At 35.3% G+C, this 20,334-nt stretch overlaps 1 protein-coding gene across 1 annotated transcript in view; it reads right to left on the bottom strand.

The window, feature by feature from the left end:
* Positions 1 to 20,334, bottom strand: part of Scin (scinderin) — a 75,145-nt gene that overhangs the window by 33,770 nt on the left and 21,041 nt on the right. Inside the window, exon 4 of the mRNA XM_076862918.2 lies at positions 12,239 to 12,388. Coding sequence (XP_076719033.1) covers positions 12,239 to 12,388 — 150 coding nt within the window. The remainder of the gene's footprint in view (positions 1 to 12,238; positions 12,389 to 20,334) is intronic.

Genomic DNA, 20,334 nt, shown 5'->3' with positions numbered 1-20,334 from the left:
TGCTCTCTGCTCTCTCAAGTGATGGGCTTCCCTGTCTCTAAAGCACTTTGTCTCTTTAGTGATACAGCAAATGAAGAGAAATGTGATAATCAGGTAGAGAGTGAAGGTATTTCTGAGGAAGGAAAGCATGTGATCTGATACACAAGTTTGGATACAAGGACCAAGTGTTGGCAAGAGAGTAAGGTACCCAATCATCACGTGCACTGCTCTCAACAGAACTTTCTGCAGCAATGTCTGTATCTGCACCTTCCAGCACAGTTGTCATTAGCTAGTTCTTGCAACTGAGCCCCCGAAATGTGGCTAGTACAGATGAATAGCTGGATTTGAGAAAGTTGACTTATAAGTCACTCTAACATAGAAAGCTAACTCACAAGTTATTAGAATATCTCAGCCAGAACATTAACTTACGAAATCAGAGCAATTGCCAGTGGCTGCATATTAGAACCATCTGGGAAGTAAGAAAAGAGAATGCCAAGATTCTGGTTTGTTTATTGTGAAGACCAACACTGTACATTTGAAATCTGCTCAGATCTGGAGATATGATCTAAGTTTTGGTGGCATCAGCTTTACCAACCTAGTTCACACATCACAACCATCAGAGCAGGTCAGCCAAGCTCTTCTGATGTTCACATTAGTTTCCATGGCACATGTCCCCTGGATAAGTTATCAGGGTCTGGTGGTCTGGAAACTGCTTCAGAGCATATCTTGGGAAAAGATTTTAGATCTTTTCTGGTAAGACCTCAAGCCCATTTTGGACATTTCTTTCTGATCAGAGTTTGAATGCATATTGCCAACATTTGCCTTTGAGTTTCCTCATTTCTATGGATCACTCCCTTGTCTTTTTGACATACCCTTCATCTAGAGTGGGCTAGAGAGTGCACAACTGTGAGGCTCCACGGTCCTGTTTCCACACTGAAAATGGTGAAATAACTAATACCACTCAATTGATATGAGTGAAATAATGTATGTGAAGGGATTCCTACAATCACTGGTATATCATGAGAACTCAACAAAAGCTAGGTTTTCCATATTTCTTCACCCTTACATATGTAGAGTCCAACCTTCCTCTGGTCAAAGCATTGTTTCCCTCTTTGACATGACCCTGCATATCCTTAATATAATTCTTTGTGTTACAATTCCACCACTGAACTTCTTACATACATTTCATTATGGACTTACATTTTCTTGTTATTTGCTCTTATCCTGATCGACCGATTTCATTAAGCAGTCTATTGTGACAGTCTATCTGTCGACTGATTTCATCAAGCAGTCTATCTATCATGCCAAGTGAAATAAGCCAGTCCCCCAAAACCAAAGGCAGAACGTTCTCTCTGATATGCAGATGCTAATGTGCAATAAGGGGGATGTAGAGAATAAAAGTTCATTGTATTAGACAAAGGGGAATGAAAGGAAGAGAGCGGGATGGGAATTGGAAAGGCAGGAGAATTAATTGGACATAACTTTCCTATGTTCATATGTGAATACATGACCAATGTAACTCCACATCATGTACAATCACAAGAATGGGAAGTTATATTCCACGTATGTGTAATACATTAAAACACATTCTTCTGTAGTATATAACTAAAAAGAACAACATCAACAAAAAAGAATGTAGGCTCTGAAGGAAGGCTGCCTGGCTGTGATTCACTGATCTCTAATTGTTCTATTTAGAGGCCACCTGCTTTCTCCTCTCTGTCTGATGGCATCATGCAGCCACGAGGTCGAACATGTCCACCCCAAGGCATGCTGGGGCTTCTGGAAAGTAAACATCCAAAGAATGACTGCAGCAATGAGGGAAGGGAGTTACTGGCTAAATCCTGTAGCTACCTCAGTCTTCCAATTCTCAAGGGTGCTCCACAGTTTCTGAGGGCACTTCTGGGACTGAGCCCCTGGGTCCTGCCACATTAAATCACTTATCACACTGTGTTCTCAGTTTACCCCCAGCTGGTGCTTCCAGAATCAACTCCCAAATAACAACCTGCCCAAGTACTTGTCTCAGAAACAGCTTTGGGAGGGATTCAACCCAAGACAGGTGTTATAAATGTATCCACATACAGGATTATTGTAAGAATTAAAATAAATGTAAGAATTAAAATGCATAGAAGGGTGCATGCAGGTCATATGGTAAACACTGAATATTTGTCATGGCAGTGGGTGTTACCTCCACTACTCTGAGTAAAATCCATTTCCTGGATCATGAAATTCCTGTGTCAATGACAAGTATTTGCATGGTATCAAGAAAAATGCATCCGGAAAGATTAAGAGTGAACAGAAAATTCAGTCTCCTAGTGAGCCATTTGCCTTTATCCTGGGAAAACACAAGTTGAGAGAAATAATGCCATCACTTAGCAATGCGGTTCCTTGATAGTGAATGTCACCATTCAACTGCAGTGCATCTGATGCTTGCATCCACGATCTGACTTCATTTAAGTTTTTTTTTTTAATAGGGGCTTGCTTTTAGTTTATTCATTCACTATAGCATTAATATTTAATTTCTCAGTTATGCATGGTATAGGACTTCATATGCTAATATATTAGTAGGGATTTTACTTGTTTATATATAGACACTAACATATTTCCTTTTTGGTAGTACATTTTTTTCAGAATTAGTTAAAAAATATGGGGTTATCGAAAACTAAGAATTTCTACAAGTTTCCTTTAAGCAGAATACTATATTTACATGAACAAGCCATGCTTTCCTCACAGTCATTTTTAAATCTTTTTTTATAAATGCATTTTTTTTCAAAACAATGTGACTTTAAAGTTTCAATGCATTAAACACCCTTGTGACCAAATAGCAATTCTAATTGCAATAACCCTAATTTGCACAAGTATTGTCAATATAACCCACTGCAACACACTATGATCCTTGGCTCTGAAAAGGCAGTATATTTAGAAGCATAATTTAGATAGTCTCCATTTCAGGAAGTCCTCTCCAGTATACAAGCCTATTTCCTCATGATATTAAATGAATACACATTATACAATAAAACTAACGATAAGAGAATCACTGGATCTTGAAAACTCAACCTTTTAATAACTGCACTTGGCTAATTTTTAATAAGATGTTAGAGGAAAACAATATAAATCAATATTATTGTCTATTATTATATACTTTAAAACTATTAATTTACAAAATTAATGTAAGAAATTATAAATCACTGAATAAGTAATTTGTTCTTTTGATGTCTGAATTTGGCTAATTCTTAGCACATGGGATTAAAAAAATGATCTAAAATTGATGAAAAAAGTTTTATTAGTTTTTATTATGTATTATCATTATTATTATAACAAGAGAGAGCAGAAGCTTGCCATCCTAATGTAATATTTATGTTAGCTTATCTAGTTTAATATTATTTTAGTTTATCAATTTAAATATGTATTTTGTGGGGCCAGGTTCCATCCCTCTCCCCTGTACTGTTCATTTAGTCTTGGAATTACATTATCCTATTGCTATTTTCTCACTTCCAATGCAAACTAAAGGGGAAAGTTCCTCATTCAGAAATGATTACCAAATGATATAAATTTGAACTGATTATATCAAAGTGGTACCTTATCAGTAAGGTCACAAGTCTTCATGTTGAACTTTGGTGTGACAAAGAGGAAGGTTATTTGAAATAGTATCACTTTATTGCAGCATATGGTTAACTAGCTTACTATACACATTTTTCATCTTTGTTCAGAAAAAACTTCTCGCATCAGACAAATCAGTGGGAAACAAAACAGGCATCTAAATTCAATACTAGAAATTCAAATGACAAATTAAAAACTGAAAAGTGCCTTGAACAGTGCTGGGCCATAAATGGTAGATATAAACAGCTGTAGCAACTACAGTGTTCTAGAAAGGATCGCAAGTTTGCAGCAGTACTAATTGCCACTATAATTAATTGGCTATCAAGTGTGTACTAAGTTTTGCTGCTATAAAGGAAGATGGAAGAAATGATTTAATCACAATGCACCAAAAAGAAGAAAGGGAAAGATTCCTGTTTGTAGGCATCCCTGACATTTCATTTATTCCATATATGTAATGCAGATCAGAACTAATCTAGAGAGAGTGGCAAATATTTTGGATCCCTTTTACTTAAACATCTTTGAATGGTAAACCTGTCAATGGACTTCCTAATCCATCTGGCTTTCACATGTGACTTCAATCAGATGACAAATTCTGATCAGTATTTCCTGTGTACCAGGCACCATGCAACAGAAATAGGAGATTACAAATCATTTAAGTCATTGTTCACTTTCTCAAGAACTTTCCCAGGAAAGTTGAGGGAGGATAAACAAGGAATCTGAAGGTACTTGGAAAGCACACAAAGACAAATGTACTTTTCTGACAAAACTTTTTTTGTTGTCTCTTGAAGTGTTTACTATATCTATTGACCAAATAAATACCTCAGACAACTTAAATTTCCATCCTTACAACGAGCAGAGATTTGACTAACTATGAAATAAATGATAGAGTAACAGAAAGCAGTTTAATGAGTGATTCTTTTGTATGGATATTATAAACCCACAAAACAACTTTAGGCTTAACATTTTTAAAAATATTTTTTAGTTGTAGTTGGACACGATATCTTTATTTTTATTTGTTTTTATTTTTATGTGGTTCTGAGGATCGAACCCAGTGCCTCACACATGTTAGACGAACACTCAGCCACAACCTCAGCTGAGTCACAACCTCAGCCCTAGGTTTAACATTTAAGCAGCTCAAAACATCATACTTATTCTGTGATGCTAAGAAGCTATGTAATTATTATTCTCATTTATGTTATCTTCCTATAAAGCTTTAGGATACTTAAAAATATCCTACACATTGCTCCAGAAATTTTGTGAGTGGAATTTTTCACAACTGCTCCTCATCTTTATGATCCGTATTTCTTTGGCTCACTTGCCACTATTACCCAAAGATAAATAGAGAATGACTTATCTAATCAAAGACCATGCCTCAGAAAATAATGTTCCTTCCCCTCTGCAATATCATTTTAAACTCATCATGCCTGATTTAAATGTACAACTATATTTTAGTTAAAAGATTAAAATATGAATTAATGTAAGTTCAGTAAACCCAGGATTATGCTATGAAACAAACACTTCCACAGAGAAACTAAGGATTGTTGATAAAATTCTAAGTTTCCTAATTCCAATATGTTTTCATAATAATTCATTTTACATGCTGAAATGTGTCAATATTCTAAGGCTTAGAATATCAGAATTAAAATTCACTTCTATCTCTGTATATTTAAACTACATAAAAACCTTTATAAGCATTAGAAATGTGCACAGCCCTTTTGATGCACAACCTTTTGATGTAAAGTTTTGGGGAAGATTGAGACAATATGAGTGATTTCAAAACCAAAGTTACACCTCTGTAAAGTACCTTGGAGTTCATGGAACACATTCAGTTTAATTCCAAGCAGTGAGCAACAGTGGCCATGTCGGTTCCCAAAGAGGTGACCCTGGGATTGTGGGCAACAGCTGAGCAAAGCGGTCCCAGCCTCTGGACAGTAGGGTTGTGTGCTAGAGAGTGAGAGATGGACCATTGCGGTCGCTGGGGAGATGGCCTGACCTGGAAAGGATGATTCTACAGATGGAGGTATCCAACAACTCCTAAGAACATGCATTTTTATTTATGGAATCAACTTTTTAGACACCAGCTTTATATTTCTTATAAAGCTCAGTGCTTTCACCTGGAGTATATGCTAGCTGACTAATATGTGGAAAAATATTTTAGTAAATATAAATGAGTTCAAAATTTGGATGCTACTTTTTTTTTTAGTTGTAGATGGACACAATATCTTTATTTACTTATTTTTATGTGGTACTGAAGATGGAACCCAGTGCCTCACACGTGCCAGGCAGGTGCTCTACCTCTGAGCCCCAGCCCCAGCTCTGGTTGCTACTTTTCAAGAAATTAGTTAGAACTATCTACTCGAAGAAAAAAATACTAACATATGAATTATCCATCTCTAAATACAAATGGCTTTTATATAAATGTACTTGGTCTTAAAACTTATTTTAATCTACAGTATGGTTTTGTTCATAACTTTATCAATACTATTATCTAAAACAAAGGGGAATTTCTATAGCAAAACAACCCACTGGAAAACTGAAAAGTAGACCAAGTATATGGTACCATGTACTTCACAGTTGTCTTAAATGTTCTAATTATTTGTCCTAATTAGCTCTGAGGGCTGCACAAACATAAAAGCAGCATCTGCCTGCAAGGAACCTGGAGAGGCACCAATAACACGTAAATTTTATTTGGCACAGTACTTTGGGGAACTATGACTAAAATTTTACTCTTTGCCTAAATAGACTTTGCATAATCCATCTTTAAAGATAATTAAAGAACTATCTGAATGAGCCAATCCAGATGCTCAGACCTGCACATCATATATGGCCCATCAACCTGCCAAGAAAATGACTGAATAAAATTTTATTTTTCATGTTGTCATTTATGATTTATAAAAACAAGAGGCACACATTTGCACAATTTCTATACTGGGAGATGCTCTAGAAGTTAATCTAGTTTGTATGCTAATATCAAGTGGCCTAAATATGAATTTTATATTATTGGAGAGGGCTTCCAACAAAAGGTAGCATTCAGACCATGCTCTGTGGAGCTCAAGGACCCTCCTACTGGTACCCACTCTTTCTGCTTCCTAATGCATGCTTATCTCCTCAACCAGACAGCAGAATAAGCAGAAACTTCAAACTTTATTGGGAACTAACTCAGCACTCAATAAACACTAATTCAGACATGATAATGACATTCTAACGTTCCTTTTTCACCCAGAAACAAAGATTTCACAAGTAACTTTCCAGGGAGGCTTACTATTGTTTTTATAAAAATCAAAAAACCTGAGCTGGGGCTGGGGCTCAGAGGCAGAGCATTTGCCTCACACATGTGAGGCACTGGGTTTGATCCCCAGCACACATGCAAATAAATAAACAAAATAAAGATACTATGTTCATCTATAACTAAAAAATATTTCAAAAAAAATTGAGAAAACTAATGTTTCAACAATTTAGCATCTGCTTACTATCTCCTGGTGGTATCTTTCCATGTGTCTGCCTCAGCACTTAAAGTGATTATCAACTTCATATATTTTAAAAAGTCTTTCTGGAGTAGAAGAACTATTCATTTGGGTTGTTTCAACCTGTCTCTGTTCATTCCCTTATTCATATTCACCAATGTTATCTTTTAAAAAATGAAAGTACGTAATCAGATTCTAAGTTATCTTTTCCTCAGGGGATCTTCTAGCTTCCCTCCCAATGTTTAAAGAATGAATACAGGCAACAACAGAGCCTTCTTCAGGCTGATGAGATATTTACATTCATTGATTATTTTAAATATGAAAAGAAAAAAAACATGAAAAAAATTTTGTTAATTTATGTCAAACATTCATGATAAATATGTTTATAGTGAAAAAATAAGTACAAAACAAAGTGTGGCTTTAGTTAAAACCTTTAGTTACTTCCACATACAGGATTTTGTTGTTGTTCTTAGGTGCTTGAGTTTTTAAAAGTGCTACAGATATAGCTAAGAGAGATAACCTGCCCTGGTTCCTAGTTTTGGTAATATCTGTTGTTTCCAAGTCTCATCTTGAGAGTACTGCCTTTACTCTGTAAAGTGTTCCAATTTAAAGGATAAATTTATAGAAACTTTCATGTAAATAATAGTGTGATTAATAGATACCTGAAGTGCCTTGAACCAAAGATCAATATTTTAAAAACTTTCAGAAAAATTATTTTTCATATTTTCAGTATAAAGTACTTTAATGTGCTAAAAAATTAATGTTCCAAACATTCAACATCAAATATGCACTAAAAATAATTGGGTCATAATTGATTGAAAAGTCCTTGATTTCTAAACATTACTTTCTAAACATTACTTTCTTGTGTAGACTTTCAAAGTTGACAAAGTTAATTTTAAAAGATCCTTATTACAAACCAATAACCTCAAAGGTAGAATATAACCCATAATTTGGAAGATGTTTATTTTTAGACTCCTCTAGCAATATCATCAGTTGCATCAGTCTCGGAAAAAGAAATGACATTTCAAGACTCTGTGTGTGTGCACACTATGGACCACCTTAGACCTCTTCTGAAGCCTGCTGGACCCACTTTAAGAAAAATATTTTTAAGGGCTGGGGTTGTAACTCGGTGGTAGCATGTGTGAGGCACTGGGTTCAATTCTCAGTACCACATATAAATAAAAAAGAAAGGTACATTCACAACTAAAAAAATATTTTTTAACTCACATTATTAAAAAAATATTTTTAAGTTCATAAAATACAAAATATTACAATTGAATATGTTGTAATTATGTTAGAATGCAACTATCAAAATACATATCTTGTCTATTTTTTTTAGTAGTAGATGGATACAATATCTTCATTTATTTTTATGTGGTGCTAAGGATCGAACCCAGTGCCTCACACTTGCAAGGCAAGGGCTCTACCACTATGCTACAGTCACAGCCCTCAAAATATATTTTTAAGAAATTGTAAATTAATATATGAGCTTCTTTAGTAACTCATTAAATAATAATATTGCAAGGATCTAATTCTAATATCTAATATCTGTGACAATCACCAAGTAACAACAATTTTTTTTTTTTTAATAGTACTAGGGATTGAACTCAGGGCCCTGTACTTGCTAGGCAAGCATTCTACCACTAGAATTCCAGTCCTTTTTTCTTTATTTAATTTTGGGACAGGGTCTGCCTCAGGTTCCCGGGCAGCTGGGATTATAAATGTGTGCCACAGAGCTTGACTAAACTTCAATAATATTTGGAGGTTATCCACAGTAACTACATTGTGATCTGAAAAAGTCACAAGTACTGCTCATGCTAATCTAGTCTGTTGATCACATTCACAATTGGAGGAAATGACACATTTTAGTTAACAGGCTGGTGAAAATAAAGTTCACAATCAATTTCAGAATTTTTTGAATTCTATCCTTACGGTTATAGGACTGAGAAAGCCCAGAAGTCCAACAAGTTTATCATAGGTACATAATTAATTCATCAGATAACCACTTACCCCTATAATCAGCCTACAAAACAACATTTACAACAAAAATCCCACTGAGTGCTTGATTCTCCTATCTAAGGAAGGCCCTCACTGAACTCTCCTTTCAGTTCATCTCGTAAGTGACAGCTGTCAAATACAATGCACTATACACAGAGTGTATCATATGGACACACAGTAGGTGCTTTGTAGGATTTTTTGAAAACCCCAAACAAAAAGTCTCTGAAACACAGGGCATTTTAAGTATCAAGTCCTTTTACTCCTATCTCTAATATTTCTAAATTAAGAATGTATTTTTCCTCTTTTTTCTTCATATTTGCATTTTCCTGTTTCAATTTAGTAATACAGCATAATGCATTGTTTAAATTTTCTTTTTTCACAGCTTTGAATAAAATCCAATAAGCAAGGTCACCAAATGCAGGCATGCACAGCCAAGCCCCTCGGCCACAGAGGCTTTGCTTCCCAGAACAGACTGAAAGTATCACCTGATTGATAACTAAATACAGCTACTGTCCAAGAGATAAGGTAGAACATCAGATGATTACAACCTAAAGGGACCACAGAAGCAGCTTTGTCTAAATGTTGACTTGAGAATGAGGAATCAGGGACCCTAAGGAGTTAAGTGACCACAGCAAAACATGCAAAAGCAGGGATGAGGTCTGACAGCCAACAGGACACCTTCTCCACCACTCCCCGACTGTCCTCAAATCATTGCAGCCTCCTTTCATTCATGGCTTCACTTTCAGTTCCCTGAGGTCAACTGTAGTCCAAAATATTACACGGAAAATTCCATATTTTGAGGGAAACCACAGTCACATAACTTTCATGACAAAACATTATTATAACTGTTTTCTTTTGTTATTAGTTCTTGTTAATCTTTTAGTATAAATAATGTATGAATTGAACTTTATCATAGGTACGTACATATCAGAAATAATAAAAGAAGATAGTATATACAAGGGTTGGTATTATGTATGGTTTCGGACACCCACTGGAGATCTTAGAACACATCCTCATGGATACAGGACGACTGCTATACAGCCATTAAAACAAGGGCTTACAGTCCTATAGAAAAAATTCTTACAGACTTTTGCTTCCAAAAATGCAAGTTGAAAGATTTAAATGGTTTTAGTCGTATCTCTAAAACAGAGGCCCTGAAAGAATACTAAAGAATCATGAATTCATTTTGAACAGTTTTCAATGTCTAATTTATTAACAGTGTTATTTTGGCTGTTGAAAATATGGTAAAACCATCTTTAACTTAATTTTGTTTTGATGACCTTTTTTCTGATTATAAAAGGAATGCTCATTATAAAGACATTATGAAAATACAAAGACAAATGAAGAAGAAAATAACAGCCACATCTAAAGAGTCAAAGATAATACTGGTAAAATTTCAACCTATTTCTTCCCATATATTTATGTATGTCTAAATAGACAGCTTTATGTACATAAACTTATATATTAAGGTAATATGGTATGTAAAATCCTATACCTTGCCTTTTCTCTTTTAGCCCTGATGTACACACACCATACACACACACACACATTATACCTCATTATACCTTGAGCATTTTTCCTTCTGAATTAAAATGATTTCTAAAAACATCAGAAAAGTCTGTATTCAGGGGTTATTAAAGAAGTAAATCTTAAACACATTATAATTTATAAAATTATCTTAACGTAATTTTTGATCACTGGATTTTTAGGCTATCATTGATCAGGTAACTAATGTATTAAATTGCTCTATGTCAAACGCTAAAATATATTTATAAGATAGTCTTTGGAAAAATTTAAATGGAAACAGCTAAGCTCATCACTGGGTAGTACATAATTTCCCAGGAATTTAAACAAATGACAACTCAAAAAGATATCCCCTACCACTATTAAATGCACAAGATTCAAAAAGTGTTACAATAAAGCCTGAAAGAGTTCTGTAAGGTCATGACGGACTACAGCATTTATGCAACCAAGTAGCATTTGGTGAAAACATTTAGAGACTTGCAGGCTGCAGGAGCCAAATAAATACTTGTTAAGTGAATAAACAGCAATAAATTTGCCAACATATATCAAGACATCTGAATATGATTATACCCTGTGATGATAATCTTACAAGAACAGATACAATATGGACAGTCAGGTACTCACTGAAGTTTTCTTAAAATGGAAAGGCTGGTCACAACTATTGTCTAATATTAAAATAATTGTTACCATGATAATTGAAATAAGCCAATCTCAAAAAACCAAAGGCCAAATATTTTCTCTGATAAGGGAATGCTGATCCACAGTGGGGTAGGGTGACGGTAGGGAAGAAAGAAGGAACTCTGGATTGTATAGAGGGGATTGAGGGGAAGCAAGGGGCTGTGGGGATGGGAAGGATGGTGGAATGAGACAGATATTATTACCCAATATACGTGTATGATTCCACTACCTGTATGACTCTGCACCATGTACAGACAGAGGAATGAGAAGTTATGCTCCATTTGTCTACAATGTGTCAAAGTTCATTCTGCTGTCATACATAACCAATTAGAACAAATTTTAATTTTTTTTAAATAAAATAAAATAATGATTAAGTGAAAAATGTATGTCTTTGGAGCTGTAGTAAAAACGTGTCTAAAGACAGCTTCTTGGTTTGACTGAAATATTTAAAATACTGGTATATTTAATACCTTTGTGAAAGATTTCATTTCCTTCTTTTTTTGTTATTAGTTTTTTTTTCTTTTAGTTTCAATGAACTTTTACTTTATTATTTATTTATATGCAGTGCCGAGAATCAAACCCAATACCCCACACATGCTAGGCAAGCATTCTACCATTAAGCCACAACCCCAGCCCCCTCATTTCCTTCTTTCAATAAAACAGTTGTTAACTTTAAAATTGGATGTAACCATTGCATTTAAAAAAAAATTTAAGAAGCATTTAATTATTATCTTCCTTTCAAAATGTATTCTAATTGCCAATAAAAGGGTCACCCATGTGTTTGTCCTCACATACCACAGAAGAAGGGGCTGTTGTTTCCTGTGATGATTGTTCAGGGGATGAAAGAAGAAAACATAGCTTTCTGTTTTCTTAATACCATCACACAGATAACCCTGATGTACACACACCATACACACACACACACACACACACACACACACACACACACACACGAAGGATGGTAGTAACCTTGTAACAAATAACACTAGTCACAGTACCTTCATAAGTTCAGATGGCTCACTTCCTTCTTCCACCACAATGAGTTGAGACCTTCCTTTTCTTTCATTATCTCGAATGCCGATGGCAACCTGGCTTGCTTTCAGACGCTCATATTTGTTGCATGAGGAACCACACCACTGGTAAATTTTCTAAAAAGAAAGAGAGATCTTTTGGGCTCAAGTACATGTGGCACACACTCAAACTTGATGGGCTACTCACTGTGATTAATTAGGAAAAACCAAAAAGATATAAGAAAGGAAAATTAAAATTAGCTACAAGTGAGGTACATATAATTATACATATATTTAAATCATATCACATTCTCATGCTGTTGGCTATTAGTATTCTAAAGAAAGCATTTTTAATGCAAAATATAAAAACATGCCTCGACATTCTTTGTATATAAAATCCAATAATTATAATTTATAAAAGTGAACTTATATGGATTATTCAAATTTAATATAATAAGTCTACCATATTTCAGAGAAGAAGTCGAGAATCTGTTAAGGCAATATACTCTTGATGGTCATAAAAACTGATATTAACACTTTTGTCAAGCAATTTACTTGTTTATAAATTTATTCACTCCAACTGACAAATCCAAGTTGCATTTACTTGTCATGTACAACATAATGTTTTTAAATATATGATGACTAAATCCAAAAAACTAAAGTAAGAAAAGCAATTTAACAGTGGTTATCAGGAGTCATAAAAAGAGTTAAAACCTTTTACCCAGTAATATCACCATCTAAAATTTATTTTAATAAATTATTCATAGAAGAAAAAACCCACATGTACAAGGATTTTCATTGATATATATCAACGAGGTATTAGAGAAACATTAAATGTTTAATAATAGGGTATCAGTTATACAAATTACTATACATAGGAGAAAATTAGGTGATCAATTATTAAAATTATATTTTAACAGAAAATATAGAAAAATAGAAAGTCATTTGATACATAATAGAGATATTAGCTACCATTTATATTGAAATACCATATATTTTAGATTTGAGTATAGTGTTAAGAATGTATGCAAATCCCAATGCAAAATGAGAAATACATCATCATTTTATCCATTAAATGTGGTTTAACAAAAGAAAAAAAAAAGTTTAAGGTACCCCAGCCTGGTGGGTGTGGGAATGGTCATTAGCACCCACTATTTGTGTGATATAAGCATTCACAAGCTTCTTTTGAGGGCAGTCTGACATCAGATCAAGCAATTAAATGTGTTTTGTCTTTTAACATATTTTTTTCAGTTGTAGTTGGACATACTACCTTTATTTTATTTATTTATTTATTTTTATGTGGTGCTGAGGATCAAACCCAGGGCTTCGCACATGCTAGACAAGCACCCTACTCCTGAGTCACAACCCCGGCCCTAAATGTGTTTTTAATATTGAGAATTTCTAATAAAAATCAGGGATTTCTATGAATTTATCCCAGGGAAATATTCAAACACTGATTCTAACAACGAAGAAACAAAACGAAACAAATGCCCATCAACAGAAAGAGAGAGAGCTATTAAATACCATTACGTGGATACTTGTGGACTCCTCTTCAGGGAATCAAAATTGAGGAAATGTTTTAATATTGATGCAGAAAATTACTGGTATATCAGTAAGAATAAAATAAAGCTACAGAATAATACAGTTATATTTAAGTAGAAACCAAAACGTGTACAGAAAAAAAAAAAAGATATTTAAGGATGAATAGTTCTAAGTGATGGGGGGCATGAATATTCAAAAAGAAAGCTTCCTATATGTCACATTCATTTATTAGGTGCTTACTATGAGGTAGATGTTGGGGATAAAGAGATGAACAAAGAATAGCAAGGAGAGATTGATAAACAGACAACTTTACTAATAAATATGTTTGCAAAACCCATGGTTTTCAATTTCCACCTGTCTCTTTAAAGCATGGAGAAGTAGTTAGTATAGTGGTTAAGTGTGAGGGAGCTTGACTTGGGCTGTCACTTTCTGGGTATGTGACTGTATGCTTGCCATTTTTAAAAAGAATAGTAAATTAGTAATGGCAAAATAAATGAGCAGGTACCCAAGCATCCAGAGAGATGAGAGATGGACTATTTTCTCTGATTACAAGACTTGCTCAGTCCAGAATCATCTTTTCATTCAAAGCCAGTTTACTGTGTGCCTAAAGCCAGGGAGGTTTTTGTTGTGGGTACTGGGGACACAGCATTGAACAATATAGGCTGGAACTGTCTCTCTAAACCCTCTAGTTTGACCTGTTTCTGAATGGCCTAGTATTCTTTAAGAATAAACTGTACATTTTAAGATTTCAAACTTTTATTAAAAAATAAAAGGATTATGCCTTGAAATTTTTTTTCATTCTAGAATGTGACTTAATTATTCAATCTGGTCACGGTGGACTTCTCTCCTATCTCTAAGAGAAAAGCACACTTGTATTATTTCCTCTCTAACCTCTTTTCTACATCTGGGTATTGGAACATGAAGCTCACATATGGAGACCATCTGAATATCCTGCCAAGTTTAGCAGTCATAAAGAGCAAAAAAGTGGTTTCGTAGTCACTGAGCATTAAAGTACAGAGATGTGAGCACTGTCCTTAGAGATCCTCAGGTTCTGGATGACTGCTTAACTGAAAACTCTCCAGGAGACTCTGGTATCCAACCACATTAGAACCATTGCTGGCCACCTGGGCACACACAGCAGGGAATCCACAACATCTAATTAGGTGCCCAGTAGGTCACTCTGCCAAAGAGAGCCCAGGGTCTAGGCTTAGATTCCTTTCCCTCTCCTACTTCATAGTATTTTACAAATAATTCTTTTCTCAGCAGGTCTGAGAAAGCAAACATCCAAAGATTATATTTTATATCACACTGAAATATGAACAGTAGATCAGAAGTGAGCTCTAAGATTTCTCAGGCTTATTAGCAACTTTCAAAACTGACTATTTTATATGAACATCCTACTAATGTTTATGTTCTTGATACCTTAGTTATAGAAATTACCTCTCATCTACTTCAAAGAGATTATATAAAATCCCACTAAATTTTATTAGCATCTTTAAAGTATCAGGGAAGCCTGATAAAATGTGATTAAGATGTTTTGCAGATAATGAGAATTTCATAAGCATAATTATTATTTAACATAGAATTTTATAATATTCTATGGAGTCTAAAATATTTCTCATAATATTAATTTGGATTGGAAGATTTTAGTATGCATCAATTCACATTATAGAAAATATTCTTTACCATTGTTTAGAGGCCACCATCTCTACCTTTAAAATAGTAAAAAACATGTAGGAAATACTCATAAAAACAGCAAAACCTTAAAAGTGAGGTTTTACTTTGAACTCAAAGATAACTAAATCATTAAACAAAGTGCTACAAAAAATTATTTGTCCCGAAAATGAATGGTTTGTGTGCTACTTATTATTTAATTATTTCGATCTTATTTTGTGCTGCCATTATATACAAGTGACATATTTTCTTACTAGTCTTATTTTTCAGTGGTTGATTGACAAGAAATGCAAGAAAATAATGACTTCAATTGTAAAGTGTCAAAAGTCAGAATTGCTTAGTCACACTAAAACATCATCTTCATTTAATTAAATTAGTTTTCTATGCAAATATAGCTATTCAATGGTGGCAACAGCACATTAAAACTTGCTTTAAAAAGTTTAAATAAAGGCCAGGTATGGTGGCGCACACCTGTGATCCCAGTGGCTCAGGAGGCAGGGGCAGGAGGATCGTGAGTTCAAAGCCAGCCTCAGTAATTTAGCAAGGCTCTAAGCAACTCAGTGAGACCCTGTTGCTAAATGAAATACAAAATAGGGCTGGGGATGTGGTTCAGTGGTCGAGTGCCCCTGAGTTCAATCCTCAGTACACACCCCTTCCCAAAAGTTTTTTTAAATAGAATTTTTAATAACTCATTAAATCTAAACAATTTCTATTCCACTATGTGTGGATCATGTGTTCAGGACTTCTTTTAACAGAGCTCTACTGTGCTGAAATAAGTATGTGGTACTATTAATAAACTGTACTACCCAACACTTACTCTATTCAGAGGCAGTTGGTCAAGACTACCTAACCAGTCCGTGCACAGGGAAACTTTGTATTCACCTGGCACCATGCTTGAAAAAACTCTCCTACAATTCCACTTATCCTGTTTTCTAAAGGGAGTAGGCTTAAGAAGAGAAATCATGCATAGAGCTTTAAAAAAACAACTCTGAACTAATTTGATAGATGATAATATATCACTACAACAAAAAGTTTTCACTACAATCTAAGCTAATTTATTTGTAATATGTTCATGTAATTTAGCTGATAAGTTTTCATCAGTTTAAGTGTGCTACACACTGGAAATTGTAAAACAAACAATGTTTTTACCTTCCAAGATCCTAAGGTATTTAACAACTCAACACTAAATGTCATATTTCTTTGAGGAAGGAATATGAAAACTCCCTGTGAATATGGAAATATCCATTTCATTTGGAATGGAGTCCACTTGAATTTTGGCAGAAAGCGATTTGATGTACATATTAGCCAGGCATACCCTCTCGCAGAAGTCTGTGGAACTATCATTAGCTCTTACTGAACAAACGATTACAGAAAAACAAAATTACTCCGCATAATTATTGGAAAGGGAAGAAAGAAGGGCAAAAAGACGCCCTGTTACTGGCAATTAGTCTGGTCTATCAGTAACAAGACATGAAAGCAAGCAAGTGACAATTAACAGAAACCACTACATTTGAGGAGGGGAGACCTATTATTGGTCTTGAAAACCAGAGGTTTCTAAAATTTCCTTTAAACCATGTGGTCAAAATTAATAAGTGAAACATCAAAGAGCAGCCAAACATCATTTGGGGACAGGAAATAAGAGCCAAAATAAAACAATGTTCAATAACGCCCTGAAAGGGAAACAGATTTCAGAAGCTGAGTTTATAGGGGCACTAAATCAGTCCATGAGATGTCAACCCACAACACACCCATAGAACTCGGCACTACTGCGCTGCCTTTTCATACTTTTCCAAGTTATTCACTATAAATACCTCTAAAATTTTATAAAAGGAGAATGGAGCCTGCGCTGCTGCTTCTTCCTTGCTTTGTACTGTGTTTAGTGTTTTCATTAGCTCTAATTAAAAAAAAATACAGAAATTCATGAAAATATTCCTTTTGCCTAGAGATTCTCTAAGCTTGAAGATGTTAATGACTCGTGAGATACCTCCAAGAATCTACCTTTTTCATTTTAAAGGTTTAAAACCTGACTTCCTTAGTTTGGGGATTAGTAAATCTTTTTATTAAAATCCTGTTTTTAGTTTCCTCAAAGGCAACTGAAACCAACATCTTTCGATGACACATGTATATATTTTTTAAATTATCTCTAAATGAAGGAGGGAAGATGAACAGTGTGATGTGCAGGGCCACTGCAGGAACCACAGACCAGAAAGGAAGAAACTGCTTCTAAACTAGGGCAAAGCAGTGGAGAGAGAGAGATCAGGGGCTAAGTAGAAGAATACAGCGGCAGGATTGGTCAACAATGCCATCTGGCCATGCACCAGAAGGACAGGGAAAAGGGGAAATGACTTAGACAAATTTGGCATGGCTGCTGGTAGTGATGCCATTCACTGGCACCAGAGAGTAGGTAAAATTTTGCCCTCTGTTCTAGTCAGAGTGTTCGACAAACCAAAGGTTTAGTCATACTTTATCAAAAGCCATTTCTGCCTGCCACCTATATTGGTGACTCAGCTTATAACTGAATGACATATTCTTCATGCATATGACCCTGAATAATCCAGCACCTTTAGACATTCCCTGTACGAAATTGGTTCTCAATATTCACTGTACGTTGGAATAAACTAGGGAGGCAGGGCTTAAAACTCGCCCACACCAAAGTCCCATCCCCAAACATTAAAAATCAGTACTTTTAGGGATCACATTACAGGAACAAGAATCATTATTTTAGCCTCTTGGGGCTGGGGCTGTGACTTAGTTGATAGAGCACTTGCCTAGTATGTGTGAGGCACTGGGTTCGATTCTCAGCACCACATATAAATAAGTAAAATAACTAAACAAACAAACATAAAACTAAAAAAAAAAAACAACTAAAAAGAGTTAAAAAAGAATGTTGCAGTGAGTATTCTTGTGTTTATGTTAAATTTAAAAAAAAAAAAACCTCTTTTCAATGATTCTAATATGAAGCATGACTGTGAATTAAAGCAGAATTCCTAGCACCCTGCATGCTGTCTATTGCTCTCATCCATTCTCCAACCTCAAGGCATGTGCACCCCTACTCCAGTGCCCTCACTCCCCCATTGTACTTTGTCACACTTGTGAATGTGGCCGTGCCTCAAACCATTCAACAGTATCCAGAGGGCAAAGGCTGCCTGCTCTTCACCCCTACACTCCATTCACCCAGCACATACTAAGCACACAATAAATGCCTCTTGGCCATATTTTTATTGCCGGGCACTTTAAACAGATTTAAGATTAGATTTATTCTTTCTTCTTATCTTTTCTTATTGCCTCAAGGTTCTTCTCTTATAAATCTAGTGTTAGGCATTACTTTGGGGGTATGGACAAAGTTATCCAGCATGAAGATATATGGTTTGCTCAGTCTTCAGTTTAAATCAAGCATTTTCAATCACAGCAGAGACAAAACTCTGAAAACTGACATGGTTTTAAATTAAAAGAAACTTGATTTTGCTAGAGAAAAGTGTTTTCTCTGGTGCAGGGAGGTGGGGGGCATGAGAAGTGAGGATGCTGTCAAAGTTTGTTTTGCATATCAAGAAGCAGAGCCTTGGCCTTAGGTGCTAGAGCAAATTGTAGGAACCACAGATTAGGCAAGAACAGAAAAATGAGGTATGACTCGTTTGTCTGGTTCAAAAACAATAAAGAGGGAGATTAAGAAAACTAGGAAACCTGACCAAAGGCAATTAATCTTTGAGAAGAGCTCAGAACACTTTTTTTCCAAATCACTTTTTGATTTGTCAGAACCAGGGTTTAAATAGCTATCTGTCAAAAGTCCATGCTTAGTCCCCAAGTATTGCAAATGGTGGAGTCAAAAGTTTAAAAGTCTTCTGGTTATATGGGGGTGTGCCTTGAAGGAGATATTCAGAGTCCAGTCTTTCCTCTTCCTCTCTTTTTTTCTTCCCACCTGCTGTAGGCAAACAGCTTCCTCTGCCACACATTCCTGCCATGATATGCTGCCTCACAACAGGCCCCAAAGCAAACAAGGACTGAAACCTCTGAAACTGTGAGCTAAAATAAACTTTCGCTCTTTTTAATTTGATTATGTCAGGTATTTTGTTATAGTAACACAAAACTGATAAATACATTCATAGAGTCATCCATGAGTCTAAAAATTCGAACAGAAATGACTATGAACAGTTCTCCAGACCACAGTGAGAACATAATATCCTACCTCTCCAGTATGGCATGGGAAAAACAAAACAGAGTTCCCGAGAAGAGTACAATATGGCTGCAAGAAAGCAAGAAAGGGTCTTGCTTTCCCTTGATGTGAGGGTATGATATTATCAGAAGACCAAACTTAGGCCAAGCCTATTCTCTAGCAAATGTCTTGAGAAAAGAGGCCAAAGCCCAAGAATGAATGGCATGGCTGAGCTTCAATGAAGATTACAGGTAAATGAAGGTAAGTTAGATTTATACTTCCACCCTCAACCTCAACCCCTATACCCAGGCCATAATATTATATAAATATCCCTAGTACCCAAGGAATAGAAAAGGTGACTAGTGGCATAAGTCTGAATTGCTTTAAGTGGTTAACAAAATTCATCTTAATAAGGCAAAAATCACTTTTATTTCCAACTCTCCTATGGTACTAGGAGCTTGTGAATAGAGCCAGGTTGAGTTATAGAAGGAAAAAGAAAATCACATTTCTGGACATAGCACTATGTGAGACTAGTATGTTTTATTCCAGATAGACACGCATTTGTTGGCTTTAAGTCTGGGCTTTACACGAGGAACAAAATGAGTGAGACACTAGGTGCATGATAGTGTGAGAAATGCTGAGAGCCAATCTCTGAACCGTGACAATAAAGTTAAGATAAGGGTAGACCTGACTCCACAGGGGTGGAATGTGGGACAGG

This window comes from Callospermophilus lateralis, chromosome 1 (assembly GCF_048772815.1).
Source record: "Callospermophilus lateralis isolate mCalLat2 chromosome 1, mCalLat2.hap1, whole genome shotgun sequence".
In the NCBI taxonomy this organism is placed as follows: domain Eukaryota; kingdom Metazoa; phylum Chordata; class Mammalia; order Rodentia; family Sciuridae; genus Callospermophilus; species Callospermophilus lateralis.
This window is presented reverse-complemented; position numbering and strand designations above follow the sequence as displayed.